The following is a 14,101-nucleotide window of genomic DNA, read 5'->3' as shown; positions in this document are numbered from 1 at the left end:
TTTCAGGTAACGTTGCTTTCCTTCCTAATTGAAACAGAAGTTTCATTCCTTGACTATATTAAAGGCGGGTATGTGATTGGCAACAAACCTTTCCTGTTTTCACAGTCTCATTGTAATTCACTAATAATTTGTGTATGTACTTTGCATATGATGATTCTAAGTAGTATCTGTAAAGAGCTGTATTGTTTCCTCATTTTAGAGGCTGTACTTTCCTGCATAAAACCTGCAGATAGTTATTGACATAAGTTAGGTTATGGAACTTCACTTATAATGTTGGAATTGGTGTTGGTTCTAAAAAAACTGAGATTGAATAATGACCTCTGACCAGCCAGTGAAAATTGGATTAGCCGAAAGGGAATTATTGATATACTATTAAATTAGTAAATGCTGTTTTATTTTTTCTGATTATACTAACTTTTGATTTATTTAGAGCCTTTCCTTTGCAAGGGCATTTTTGCAATACTAATTATGTAAAATGTGTAACGTGTTCTCTTTCTTATTTATCGCCATTTTCCCAAAAGGGAAGTAGAGACAGAAGCATCAAATGGCTTACCCTAGAACATGCCTGGAAATGGGATCAAATCTCAGAAATTCCTGGTTCTTAACCTCCCTGCTAGAACACAATTCTTCTCCAAGATAAATGGAAATAATTTGTTATACATTCCTAGGCACTTAATATGGATTTTTGAGGTATACAGTCTGAATATACATTCCACGCTTATTTTAGAACATTGATTACATGTGAAGAAAGAAATTACTTTTTTTTATGCCAGTCTTCAACCAGGCTTCAGCTGAAATAAAAAAGAAGACTGTGTTGTGTTTTGACAGTAGCAATATAGGGCTTTGCCTTTGTTTCCAACGGTGGTAATCCTGCAGATGAGAATATGCTCAAGGTTTATTCCTAACACATTTATCACTGAAGTTCACTGAGTTAAAGTGATGCCCCCAATCGTAATTGTTAGCTACAGGAGAACTGTCAGTAAGCTATCCCGACTGCTATTGCATTCGGGGTTTTGAAAAAACACAACCTGAGGTTGCACTCCATACTGAAAGGATAACTTGCAAAGGGAATGGATCGTCATTAAGATGTACTCCAAACTGTTGAGCCTAACCGCCGGGCTGCTGCACAGTATAATTTTTTTCTCTCTCAAGGACTAATAGCCTCTTTGATGTTTCAGTTCTCCCAAACAGTTAAATTCTAAAGGTAGAAAATCCAAACTCACTGCTGTTCAATCTCCATCCAAAAAAAAGGGATATTTTCATTTAAGGGTGAATTCAGTCTGTTGTATATCTCAAAACACTGTGTCTTTTGGCTCATTAAGATTAAACCCAACAAGAATATTTTATGCATAGTACTTAAAAATGGGAATGCTTAATTAAGGTTTTTAACATGGAGGTAGAAATAATTCTGTTTAAAATTCTTATTCAATATCTTTGGAGGAATTTGTGATTTGACTTGTCCGTTTGCTTGCTCTTTGGTGGCCAAGCAGATTTTCTCATTTGGATAGGACACAGAACCTCTGTATCATTTCAGATTTGATTGTTTCATATTATTACAGTGTTGTATGGTTATAGGTGACCTTTAGAGGGAGCGGTATAGGCCCACCATCAAGGCATGTAATTAGTGGGACAGATTCGTGGAGGGGATGGGCTGTGTCAGGGAGCAGCTCTCCCTCCCCAGGACGGCTGGGGACCTGGGAGTGGAGCTGGGAAGCACAGCTGGCAGGGCAGGATCTCGCCACCCAGGGCCCAGTTGTACAGTACGTGGGCAAGGCAAGCGGAGCAGACCCAGAGGTTTGTGGCCAGGTTCAATTACGAGTCCAGATCGTAGGGAAGTTTGTAGTGATGAGGCAGACCGAGGTCAGGCTGGGCAGGCAAACCACAGATCCAGGTCAGGATCAGGTCCAGCAGTTTCCAGGCAGGCCTGTGGTGGACAAGGCAGAGTGGTCAAGCCAGGAATTCAGTCCTTGGTTCAGGATCTGGATTAATGGTATCCACGGCCAGGCATGGGCTTGGCTGAGCTGGAGACCTATACTCCTCTGGCGTATGACGTATGGCCCCTTCTCAGGCAGGGGCTGAAGGCTGAGCTGAAATGGGGCTCCCAAGCCAATGGGGGGCATGTGGTGGAGGGCCAAGCTGAGTTTGTTTAGGGACATTAAAGGGCTTTTTAGTACACTCAGGACTGTGACACTTTGTTCCAGGATGCTTCTGGACTGCAAACTATTAAGCTCTTCTAGAATTAATATCCTTACCTGTCCAGTTCAGTTGACTGGAAGCATTGCTACTGGAATACTTCTTGTCTCCGTTTGCACTCTTTAGATCCTACAGTTTCTCCTGAAAGACAATTTCATTCAGTTGTTGACTGCATTAGAATCTGTTACATATTAGCAAAGTAGAACTTCTTCATATAGATCAGGCCTGTTGTCGAGGTACTACTACTGCATCTTCAACACCTGAAGATTATATCAACTCTTTATATGATAATGAATTCTATCAGCACATTTGCTTGACAAGCTGTTCCTGAGGCACCTAGATTGCCATGGTTAGGAAACCAGTTATTTCTGTGTTTCTAAGTCCATTTCCAATTATCACTATGGCTTGTGCCTGCTTTGAGTCACTGTATCAGGTAGACAGCTGCTTGAGGTAACAGAAGAGTACTCGAAGCACTAAGGTTCTGGATGTGACTTCCGTATGAACAGTCATGGTCGATCTGTTGTGGAACCCTTCTGATTTGTGCAAGTGTTCTGTTTCTAGCAAAGAATCCTAGAGTTTGAGCGAAACAAGTTACTTTTATTAGGGCTGTTGTTACCTTTCTCAGGAACATTCCTGTTGTCAACTTTAACAAAGAAAATGGCCATCCATCCATGTTTACCAAAAGTTTGTAGTGAATGAAGTGTATGTATACACAAATGCATGAAGAAACAGTTTTACCTGTAGTGTAGCTGTTTGTTCTTTGACGTGTGTTGTTCATATATGCCATAACCATCTTATTCCCCATTCCTTCAAAATTCATGTCCGCAAGAAATGTGTATAAGAAACCAAGGCATTAAGTTTTATATCTAAATTTGGAAAGAAAAGAACACAATGGGTGCATATGTAATCTTTTCAGGGTCGTTTTTCACCTTTCTTGCTGAGATGTTACAAGTTAATGAACCTAATTATCTACATTCTATAGACAAACAACAGAAATTTTGAATATATAGAATACTTTGGTGTTCTTAGTGATATTTTGTTTACATCTCTGTAACTGCAATTCAAGGAAGACTTGTGATATTAATAATTACCACTTAAGCTTTTTTCCTCCCTTGTATATAAAAAGAGTATAGTTCAGTAGAACACTCTGTGCTTGAACGCATGTAATACTTAAAGTTTAATTATTTTATATAGAATCTTGTTTAGTGATTCATACAGTTATTTCTATGTATATGCCAGTAAAAACTGTAGAAGTACTTGTATACAGGTTACCTTTCTGCAGCTGTGCCGTTTTGCACACATGACCAGGAAGGTGAGACTCAGAGCCATTTTCTTGGCTTCTCTCTTTCTTAGTTCATCTCGTTTAATACTACTGCATATCAATTGCAATCCAGCTGACAGATTTTGAAGGAAAGGAAAAAGAAGGTTTTGTCATTAACCATTCTGTTTTGCCATCAAGTATGTCCTCCAAAATTGTTTGTTTAGTTCCCTGTTTTTCTTCAGTTTAGGAAGGCAAGGAGAAGAAAACACTGATTCTGCAATAGGCACAATATTGGCTCCTCCATAAAGGGATGCTTATGAAATACTTCACGTTCAGAACTTCCTTTGTAATTGATTTGAGGTGGCTAGAACTAATCCTGATTTAATGGAAGTCTTGACAGCTTTAACTGCGACAAATCAGGATTGCAGTATTGATTTCATTTATGTTTTGAGTCTGCATCTCTTTAATTGGGATATTCCATTATAAGGATCATCAATATGATTCTTGTTTTTCTGAAGAGCTTTGAAGAATGAAATAGAAATTTATCTGTAAATTCTAATTTCATTTTACTACATACCACTGGATTTTATAGCAGTATGGCAGGAAAGAGGTGGATGTCTCTTTTGCATCCGAATATTAAATCAACTAGTGCCATCTTAGTAGCTGGCTTTTCCTTACATCTTGATACTTAATCACATATTTTGCCACACTGACCTTCCCACATTTAAAATGGGTACATTATGCTAAAAATTGATGTGTATTTCAAAATCAGATTTTTCCTGCCACTTATCAATTAATAATATATTCCTATCAAAACACCTCCAAATACATGAACAAAGCTCAGGAATGTAAGGGATATGGCCTTGAAGAGGAATGCAGTTGAATTTATCCTGGAAATACAGGAATTACAGGAATGACTGTCAAGCAGTTAGTTTATAGTCTGCTCTGGTTTTGTCTGAAAGAGAGACAAGGAACCAAAAAGCTGCACTGGAGTTTCTACCCTGTTTGACTGATTAGCGTAGGGAGTGAGCTAGCAGGTTACTCTAGGCACTTGTAAATAAATGAAATTCAGGAGCTGAATCCTTTTGGACCTCAAAAATATTAAGCCATCTCTTCTGTCCCAGGTTAGTGGAACATAAGAGGAAATATTTTCCTCCCGCCATATAAAAAGCCTTACCTTCATGCAGGTTTTTGGAAATGCACGTTGTTTGGATTCTAAGGGCTTTGGACATACATTTTTAACTGCACTGCGTTGAATCATTGATGGTCAAAATGGAAATCTAGAACTCCTTTCATGACAGCTATTTTCATCCAACCAGTACACCATAACATGTAATGGCATGTCTGTTTGATGTTTGGAGGAGACCTGGTGTGAGGTACAGTTATGAAGCAACAGCTGTCATAACTATATATTTTGGAGGCTTTACCATATATTTCTTGTATCCTTGGAGAGTAGTAAGGAGTAATTAGACTATATAAAAGGAAGACCTAGTTGAGCCTTTATCAGAAAAATCTTCTTTATCTTGATACATCATTTGGCCAAGCAAGCATATGCAAAGGGGAAATTATGAAGGAACTGTCACTGGGGACTTAAAATGCCGTGGAAGGGATACAGCTTCTTGGTAGTCTTAGTTACTCCATTAGCTCCATTGCAGAGTTCTGCACAGTAATTGGTCCTCAAATGTTGAATAATAGCTCCCCCCTGCTAACAGAGCAGCTGGTTGTCACTCTGAAGTCACAGGAGGAAACTCATGTTTCCTTCCAATGTACTGTTTAAAAAAACCCTGTTCATTACAAATGTTTTCAAGCCTAGTTAAAACCTATGTCCAGGCTTAATTTATTCCCTTATGTATACCAGTGCTGATAGAGCTCTTATTATAAAAGACAATAGATTTCGCCTTGCTCTCCCAAAGAAACAAACAAAATGAATGCTCTGTGGTTGTGAGGTGAAGATTACTGTTCCTTTTAAGACACTTTCTTCATTTCTCATGGTAGTATAGGATAAAATCACCTGTCCAGGTGTCAGATAGATCATGTCTTTCTATACCAACTAAATTCTGGCAGCGTAGTTGTGAGCTATCCAGCTCTAAATCCATAAGGCACATTGTTGTGCTTGGGTATTCTGCCTGAGTTCTCCCTTGGGAAAAGATGTTCAGCAGCTCAGCCTGCCTAGCCAGGTGTCAATGCTTTAGTGGCTTTTGTGCAAAGCCTCGTGACTTTGCAACAACACTGATGTAGCGGGTGTCATGAGCTCTTTGGAAAACTATATAGCTGGAAAAGCAGGGACACAGCCTTAGCCAAAGAATTTCCTTATCAGTTTTGTTATCTTGATGTGTTTTAAAATCAGGCACCTAAAATTGTCTCGAAGCCTTCTATTTTACATGCTTTTTTAGATTTTGAGCATCCTTATTCTGAATTAATAATTTTTATAATATATATTTTATTTTATATTTATAAACTTATATATAATACATAAATATATATAAATATATATAAAATATTAAATTCATTATTAAGTTACTGTTATTATCAACAGATAAACCTTCATAGCAATAACCTTTTTTTAAATGACTATCGATTACTGTATTTTGTGTACGGTAATGGATAGTCATTAAAAAAAAGGTTGTTGCTATGAAGGTTAATCTGTTGATAATAGCAGTAACTTAATAACGTGTACTTGATACAGCCTAAGAATTAGTCTGTTAAAAAGAAATAAACATGTCATAGAGATAAAAACAGGAAAGTAGACTTTCAGATATATTCATCACATTTAATTTGTTTCTAGACTAACATGAGTTACCATGAAAACACTTCTTAAAATGTCATCCAGATTAATTTCCCAGTCATCTCATTTGGTTTCTAAAACAGTTGTATCTAATGTTTTCACGACACACAGCTTTTAAATTAGCCTTCCTGGATCAATTTTTTAGTTACTGCTTATTAATTTTTTCATTAATAAAAGTTTAAAAACGTAGAGAAATTAATAGCTTTTCTTAATAATCTTTCACACAAAATACAGGTTTACAATATTACAGCTGCTTTTGAAAATACTTTCTCCAGTGGTACTAATTTGAGGTTTAATTGTTTGTTTGAAAGACGCAGCTTTGTGTTCAAAAAAGGTTTATGTACATTTTAAAAATTTTGACTACCTTAATTTTGTACCTTTTTGCAATTTATTATTCCTTTCCTCAGAGGACACTGGTGTCTTCTTTAACATAGGCTTCTATGTCTCTTTTCCATGAGATCATATTAGGAGAGATGTTTTTAATATAGGGTCATAGAATCATTTAGGTTGGAAAAGACCTTTAAGATCATTGAGTCCAGCCACTAACCCAGGACTGCCAAGTCCACCACTAAACCCTGTCCCTAGGTGTCACGTCTGCATACCTGTTACATACCTCCAGAGACGGTGACTCAACCACGTCCCTGGGCAGCCTGTTCCAGTGCTTGACCACCCTTTCAGGGAAGAAATTTTTCCTAATATACAATCTGGAGCTCGCCTGGTGCAACTTAAGGCAGTTTCGTCTCATCCTATCACTTGTTACCTGGGAGAAGAGACTGACACCCACCTCGCTACAGCCTCCTGTCAGGGAGTTGGAGAGAGTGATAAGGTCTCACCGGAGCATCATTTTCTCCATACCTATGTTGTATGATTTATACGAAACAAAACGGTCATTGAAAATGTAGGGCAATAGAGTGCAGGTTTACCCTAACAGAGTTTGTTCTAGCTCTCCTTGTTCTCTGTAAGACATGAGTGACTTTCCCATAATACAAAGCAACCGTTGCATTAAAAGTGGGATCCAGTTTCCTGAATTATATAGGCATTTAATGCCATTTTAGACTCCCAGAAATTTCATGGTGTGCTAAGTACCCTGGAGGCTCTAAAATAGCCTTAGGAACCTATATTCAGGAAACTGAAATGTAATCTATGTACAGTCATCTATAAAGCATTGAAATCAAGTAATTGGTTTAAGTTCTTGCATGTTTTTCTGTAGCAGTATCATTGCGATGCACATACAGGTGGAAACAAATTTTGGAGATGTAGACATCTGCTTTGTTTTATAGTTGTTAAATTGGCAGATACTGTCATGTGCATACTGTTCTGCTTGGACAATAGTCATAGTCCAGCTTGTAGGGGATTGTAAATGGGGGAGGGAGGGTTTTTTTTTAGTTTACCAGGTGGGTTTCTGTTATCTAGAGCAGTATGCATTTAATACAGATACACCGCTTTGAGGAATACTCCAGAAACTGATGCTGTCAGTCATTACCTGTAGTAACATGAAAATTGACTTTGTTCTTTTTGCCATTAGATGTGGGTTTAATATTTTTCTCTTACTTTTGTTAGCCATTTTTCGTTTTAGTCTTCTTTTAACAGTGCTTTCTCTTGCTTCTGTCCTGAATTCAGAATCCATGAAACTCTTATTTCTTCTTACCAATTGGATCAGAATAGCTGATAGAGGAAATGAGTTTACAAATAAGTTTTGCTGTTCTTATGCAGAAGAAAAGCCTTTTGAGGGTTTTTTTTCCTCAGTTGCACATTCTTCAGCAAGCTGAAGGATTTCTGTATTTGATGTGTCTGACATGTAATGCTTGGAGGAGTCGTCTTTACTCTCCAAAAATTGCACCACACCAAAGCCCTTAAAATCTAAGTACAAGGAGATTATAGCCCAAAAGCAGTTTTGCTTAGCAGTGCCAGTAAGAACTCTATGCATAACGCTAGAAATGGTATTGTATTAGACTTTGGTTGTTGTTTTTCCTAATCTTTCTTACCTGAGGAAGAAAACTAGTTGACATGCACTTCTTAGGATCTTTATTCTTACAACTACCTGACAGTGCAGAAGGTCATTGTGATTAAGAAGCTACAGGGCCTGACATTTGGGTACAGATCAAACAAAATCTGACTTGTCATGCCATTAAAATTTTTTTTGTGAAACTGCATAAAGCAGAATGCAGAATTATTGGCAGAAAACTTCTGTCGTAAAGCTTCTCTCTCTGAACTTTCGAGAGATTGCAGCAGCTTTCACTGGTTTGTTTTTTTTGTTGAAGTCCACATTGAGGCAACAGCGTTTTTAATTGTATTCCCGGTTGACCGTGTTCCAAGGACTCTTCCTGATACTGTGGGCATTGGTGGGCTTTTACTGCTTTTTGGAGACAGCCCATCTGTAACCTAGCTTAGCGTGTGTTAGCCTTGATCAGTATGATAAAATGATTCCATGTGAATTGTTTTCATACCCAGCTTTTTATGAAGTCAATAGCATTTTCTCTGGGCATGTCAAGTTATTTGAGCAGTAAAAACACTACTGCAAGGCCAGATGTCAGATTGTTGATGTTTAATCTAAATGTGCATGAGTTAAATCTGTTGAGTAACTTTCAAAGAGATTTGATCATTGTTAATTTGGTCCTTAAATTCATAGATGCAAACAGAGAGGCAGAAATTTGAAGGAAGATGTAAATAACTCATTCTGAGTAAAAAGTCAATTTTCAAACTCATACAACCTTTTCCTGATAGAATCTTACTAGCTAAGAGATTATCTCCAGAAAGACAGTTTTTTGTCCTGAAGGAAGTTGCAGAACAGAACTGCATTTAATTGGATTGTCACTCTGTAAAAGTCTAATGGGTTTTTGTGACAATAAGTCTATGCTAACAGCTAATCCATTCACAATAATGGTTTTCTTTAGCTACTGCTCCAAATACAGATATTTATATTCCTGCTTCCAGATTTTACTTTTGTCTTCCAAGAATTTCCTTGATATGCTCGCTCAAAGTATCGACTGTGTTCACATGAAAGAAATCCATTGCCAAAAGCTGATATTTTGTCCAAATATTTTATCCAATGGAAGACACAGTTTTATTGTTAACAAAAGGAGCAGATTAATAGAAGCCTACTTCACTAGTCAAAGTCTTCCATGACTAGGGCTAAAATACGTCCGATGAAAAATCAGGTTTGCTGTTCAGAATGAATTAATAATGTTTATTGATGTTAACCTTATTAATTATTTAGGATTTTTCATAAACAGTAAAAAAAAAGGAAAGGTGAAGTAACTTTGCAATGTGGTGTTAAAATAGCTCTGTTGTGTAGCTCTTGGCTGGCACTTCATAAAAGAGTATTTTCAGTGTTCATTTCCTGTATTAGCAATTCAGTGTCCTACAGTTTGTCCACAAACAATGTTACCATCTCTGGTTTATTTTTCCACATAACAGTAAAACTTATAAGATTTGTATTTGCTTTTTCTACAGAACCCAAATCAATTTCACAGTAGCTATTGATTTCACAGCCTCAAATGGTAAGAATAACAATAAACATCTTGTGAATTTATGTGCTATGTTCAGTTTTAAGTGTACATATGTATGTGTATGTATCTATATCAGTATTCTGCTTAACTTCATTGTATTATTGAGTATCTGTATTGCCTGGCACCACCTGGAATTAGGATTCCATTTTGCTGGGCAGCAGACTAGAGGCCAGTTCCTGTCAAGAAAACCAGAGCAAACAGAACAGATAAAAATGTGAAAAGCTACATATAGAATTGAATAGGTAGGAGCAGTTTGCAGATACTTGTGTATTTTCTGATTATTTTGTTTGTTTGTTTCTGTATTATTGCTGGGAGAAAACTGGCTGACTTAGAAGACCCCACTGAGAGGGGCAAAAGAAAGAAGTTTCAGGTGGAATGAGGCTAAAGTGGGGTATGGCAGAGATAAGTTTTGATTCTCCTCCAAAGCTGCTTTGAGAATGCCATAATGCTTTTCTAAATTTAATCTTAAAAGTGCGTATCATATTATAAAATGACACAAATTTACAAGTCTAATCACAATTTCTTGCTGCCCTTTCAATGCTGAAAAAGTTTACAGCTACTACTGTTAACCTATTAAAAATGTATTCAGAATATGCATTTTTACCTGATACAACCATAGTTATATACATAGGAAACAAGTTCATTTTCTTATCATGATCTTTTGATTTCTGCTTTATGAGATTTTTAGCATTTTTAAGAGACAAGATTTTGAACTGATACAGTTTTAATCTGGTCCTTGCTTCAACAGGTAACCCTTCACAGCCTACTTCACTGCACTATATGAATCCTTACCAGCTAAATGCTTATGGCATGGCACTGAAAGCAGTAGGTGAAATAATTCAGGACTATGATAGTGATAAAATGTTCCCAGCTCTAGGTTTTGGAGCTAGACTGCCTCCAGATGGAAGAGTATCACATGAATTTGCACTAGTAAGTAAATACATGTTTATATATTGTTTGAATTTTTTTACTACAACAAAATTTTGGCAATTAAAGTTGTAGTCTTAAGCAATTTCTGGACAAATGAAGAACAGAGAATGTGCTAATTCTTCTGTCTAAAAGGCTGTTTCAAAATTTTTCGTCATAGTGAAGTTACTGAAAGAAATCCAGAGTCAAGAAGTCCCTGTAGACCAAAAATAGCAATAAAGCAAAGTAATCATTTTTAACCTCAGATGCAGCCGCACAAGAAACAGATGCTTGAAAGACTTCAGATTGAAACTAATCTATCTTAAGAAGCAAGTGAATCATGATTCAAGATAACCTTTCATTGTTATTGTTCTCTCTCATTTTCTGGGATCTCTTTATCTTTTACAGGCTGCTAGTTTAGAGATAATATAGATGACGAAGTGGGCTATAAGCCAAGGTGACAAGAAAAAATCTGAGACTGGTCCATATGCCAGTTAAATTACAAACCTAAAATCTAAAAGCATTTGCCAGAAGGGTTATTATGTTGTAACTGATGCTTGTGATTAGTGTGGATGTTTATCTATTTGCTTATTTTGAGGTTTTTGTTCTGCTCTGACTAGGATAAACTTGTCAGAATTACAGCAAGTGTAGGTATGTCAGGAGAGTTTTAAATAGGTAACAGCAAAGACATTGCAGAAGACTGGTGATTGTAGATGTGTATTTATTCTGTCAGCCTGTGCTAGAAAACAGTGCCACATGTCTTATCTCAAGGAAAGGTTTTCCACATGGATAGTAATTTAAAACAGGTGTGATTGCACATATTCATTTAAATCACAGACTTTTTTTGGACTTGGATGTAGCAAGTTCAAATATATTGATACATATAATCTTAAGACTGTTAAAACAGCAGGCTTATTCCTGGCTATTTTCAGTTTTAAAAGTTGTTTCTAAAATTGATTCAGTTAATTCATGAGGCATTGTGGTGCTTTTAAAGAGGAAAAACCAGTCTTTTTTCCCATCCTTTATATATAAACATGTATAGGTGTCTGCCATTTAATACTAAGCAATGTTTTTAGCACTCTCTTTTTAACATTCTAGATCAATTTCATGAAAAATCCCCTTTCATTTTCTACATTCTCGGGGAGGTATACTCTACCTCAGAATGAGATACTGGCACATCAAACCAATGAGTTGTTGGCACATGAAGGAGAGTAAGGTGATTTGGAAGGTTTTGAAGCCTTACGTGGATCATTTGTCTGGCCTGACATTGATCTGGGATTTAGTTTATGTTTGTATTGTCACCTGTAAATGGGTATCTTCATTGTAGAGTCATTATGGAGATAGGTAGATAAATGCCTATCCAAAGAATTTACAGTCCCAGCCTTTCAGTGGGTTCCCAAAGAGTATGTTCCTTTCTTCATCTCTTAATACCAGTTTGAAAATCAGTTTTCCAGTAGAGAAACATTGTACCAAAACAATGAAGAGTTTGCAATTTAACTTACACTCACATGGTGTATGAACATCAGGATCTGGCTACCATTTCTTTTTTTCACATTTTTAAAATAAGAAATTATTGAGCTGGAAGTGTGCTCCTAAACATGATTCCAGTTTTACACCTGCCCTGTAATTCATACCTTAAATCTACAGAGGGAATTGTCTGTTACTGATGCATGTAAGAAAGACTGTTTCATTCCCTTTAGGACAGCATTCATGTCTAGTAACCAGTTCCAGTGGTTCAGACTGCATATAACGTGAGGCTGCTAGAACCTCCTTCTTGAGGCAGTTAACACTCACAGCTAGCTGTGGGACTTACATTGGGCATTTGTAGTAAACTCTCTGAATAGATCCTAGAATGCTTAGGTCCTTGCCATTTAAAAATGTACACTGGGTAGCGTTTACTAACCTACACATTGATTTTGCTTCATAATTACTTTTAGTGATTAATCATTTCTTGTTTTCATTAGAATGGAAACCCTCAAAATCCATACTGCCATGGAATTGATGGTGTAATGGAGGCCTATTACAGGAGTCTAAAATCTGTACAGCTTTATGGGCCAACAAACTTTGCCCCTGTAATCAATCATGTAGCCAGGTAAGCGTCACTACAGGTACTCTGCAGAAACTTATTGTCAGTACAGCTATCACATATAAAAAGCTAACAGTTACATGATGCTAAACGTTGGAAAAGGTATTTATAGTTGTTTTGTTTATTCAGTCTAACATGATTAACTTGTACCTTTGAGTAGTTTGAAGACCATGTGCTAGTGTTATGCAGAAAAGAAATAGAAGTGATCCAGGTGATGCACCCTTTGTTAAAATTGCAGGAGAAATCATAATGAAAGCAAATTTTTGTGAGATCACTCTCCATATTCCTTTTTTGTCCTTTGGACAAAAGCATATGTAGTTCCTTTAATCTCAAAATGTCAACAGAATTTTCCAGGGCTGTCTGTGGCAACAATTTCCAGCAGGTAGTGGTACTGTTAAGGTGATAGTACAGCAACCACCGCTGGGCAGCCACAGTGCTGTGTTATGCAACATCTCATCTAACTTCTTAAAGGAAAACCCTTCCTGTCTTTGTAGAAGTTTCTTAAGAAAGATAATACTGCCTTATGTGGGCAGACAAGACCTTGACTTATGGTATACCTCCATGTGTTGGTATAACAAAAATGATATGGCTTAGATAATTTAGCTGAGCAATTACCTGAACAGGTTTTATTTTATTTATAGATACAGAGAAAGAACTAATGTTTATAAAATAAAGCAGTAGGGATGTGTAAATCACTGTATGTTAATCTTTTATTTATAAGCTTGCAAAATAGTTAATTGTTGTAGCAAGAAGTATTTATTTGCTATCTGTTCTTGTTGATGTTAGTTCTACAGCCCAATGAAAAATAATTTCCATATTCTATGGTGCAAAGAATTTCTGTGCACCCCAGTGTGACTAGATAGCTGATTTCAGTTATTTATCATTAGGATTAGTTGTTCCATCTTCTAATCATACCATTCAAATTATGTGCATGTATTTTCCATTGCTTGTCTTTAGCAACTAGCTCTCTCCTTTTAATCTTTCCTTTGACAGGATCTCTCTAGTAGCAGTGTTCAGACTGAGGAAATATGCCAATCCTTAGGACAGCTGAATTTCATACATGTGGCATTCCGCGTCTGCATTAACCATGTTAACTGGAAATCTAACCCATTAACTTTTCTGGCTCTTCTTTTATGGAACTGATCATATCAGCTGAGCTGGCTGGTTCAGAATTTGGCAATTAACATCAAGCCTTCTGTTCATTGCAAAAATTGAAATTCTTGATCCAACACCATCAAAACATTGACATAAATTGAGTTCCTTTTCTTACCGTTGTTTCTCAGGAATATTTGTCAGCTTTTTCAGAATTACAGAAGCCTGTCACCAGCATTTGTAGTTCTTCCACTGAACTTTTGTCTAAA

The 14,101-nt window shown here is 36.7% G+C and overlaps 1 protein-coding gene across 2 annotated transcripts in view; it reads left to right on the top strand.

Annotated features, from left to right (window-relative positions):
* Window positions 1-14,101, top strand: part of CPNE8 (copine 8) — a 110,296-nt gene that overhangs the window by 76,418 nt on the left and 19,777 nt on the right. For both annotated transcript variants that reach the window (XM_055711318.1, XM_027815414.2), the window contains 4 exons: window positions 7-68; window positions 9,693-9,739; window positions 10,497-10,678; window positions 12,619-12,746. In XM_055711318.1, coding sequence (XP_055567293.1) covers window positions 7-68; window positions 9,693-9,739; window positions 10,497-10,678; window positions 12,619-12,746 — 419 coding nt within the window. The remainder of the gene's footprint in view (window positions 1-6; window positions 69-9,692; window positions 9,740-10,496; window positions 10,679-12,618; window positions 12,747-14,101) is intronic.

Source organism: Falco cherrug, chromosome 5 (genome assembly GCF_023634085.1).
Source record: "Falco cherrug isolate bFalChe1 chromosome 5, bFalChe1.pri, whole genome shotgun sequence".
NCBI lineage: Eukaryota > Metazoa > Chordata > Aves > Falconiformes > Falconidae > Falco > Falco cherrug.
Note: the sequence above shows the minus strand (reverse complement) of the source record. Positions and strands in the feature narration are given on the sequence as shown.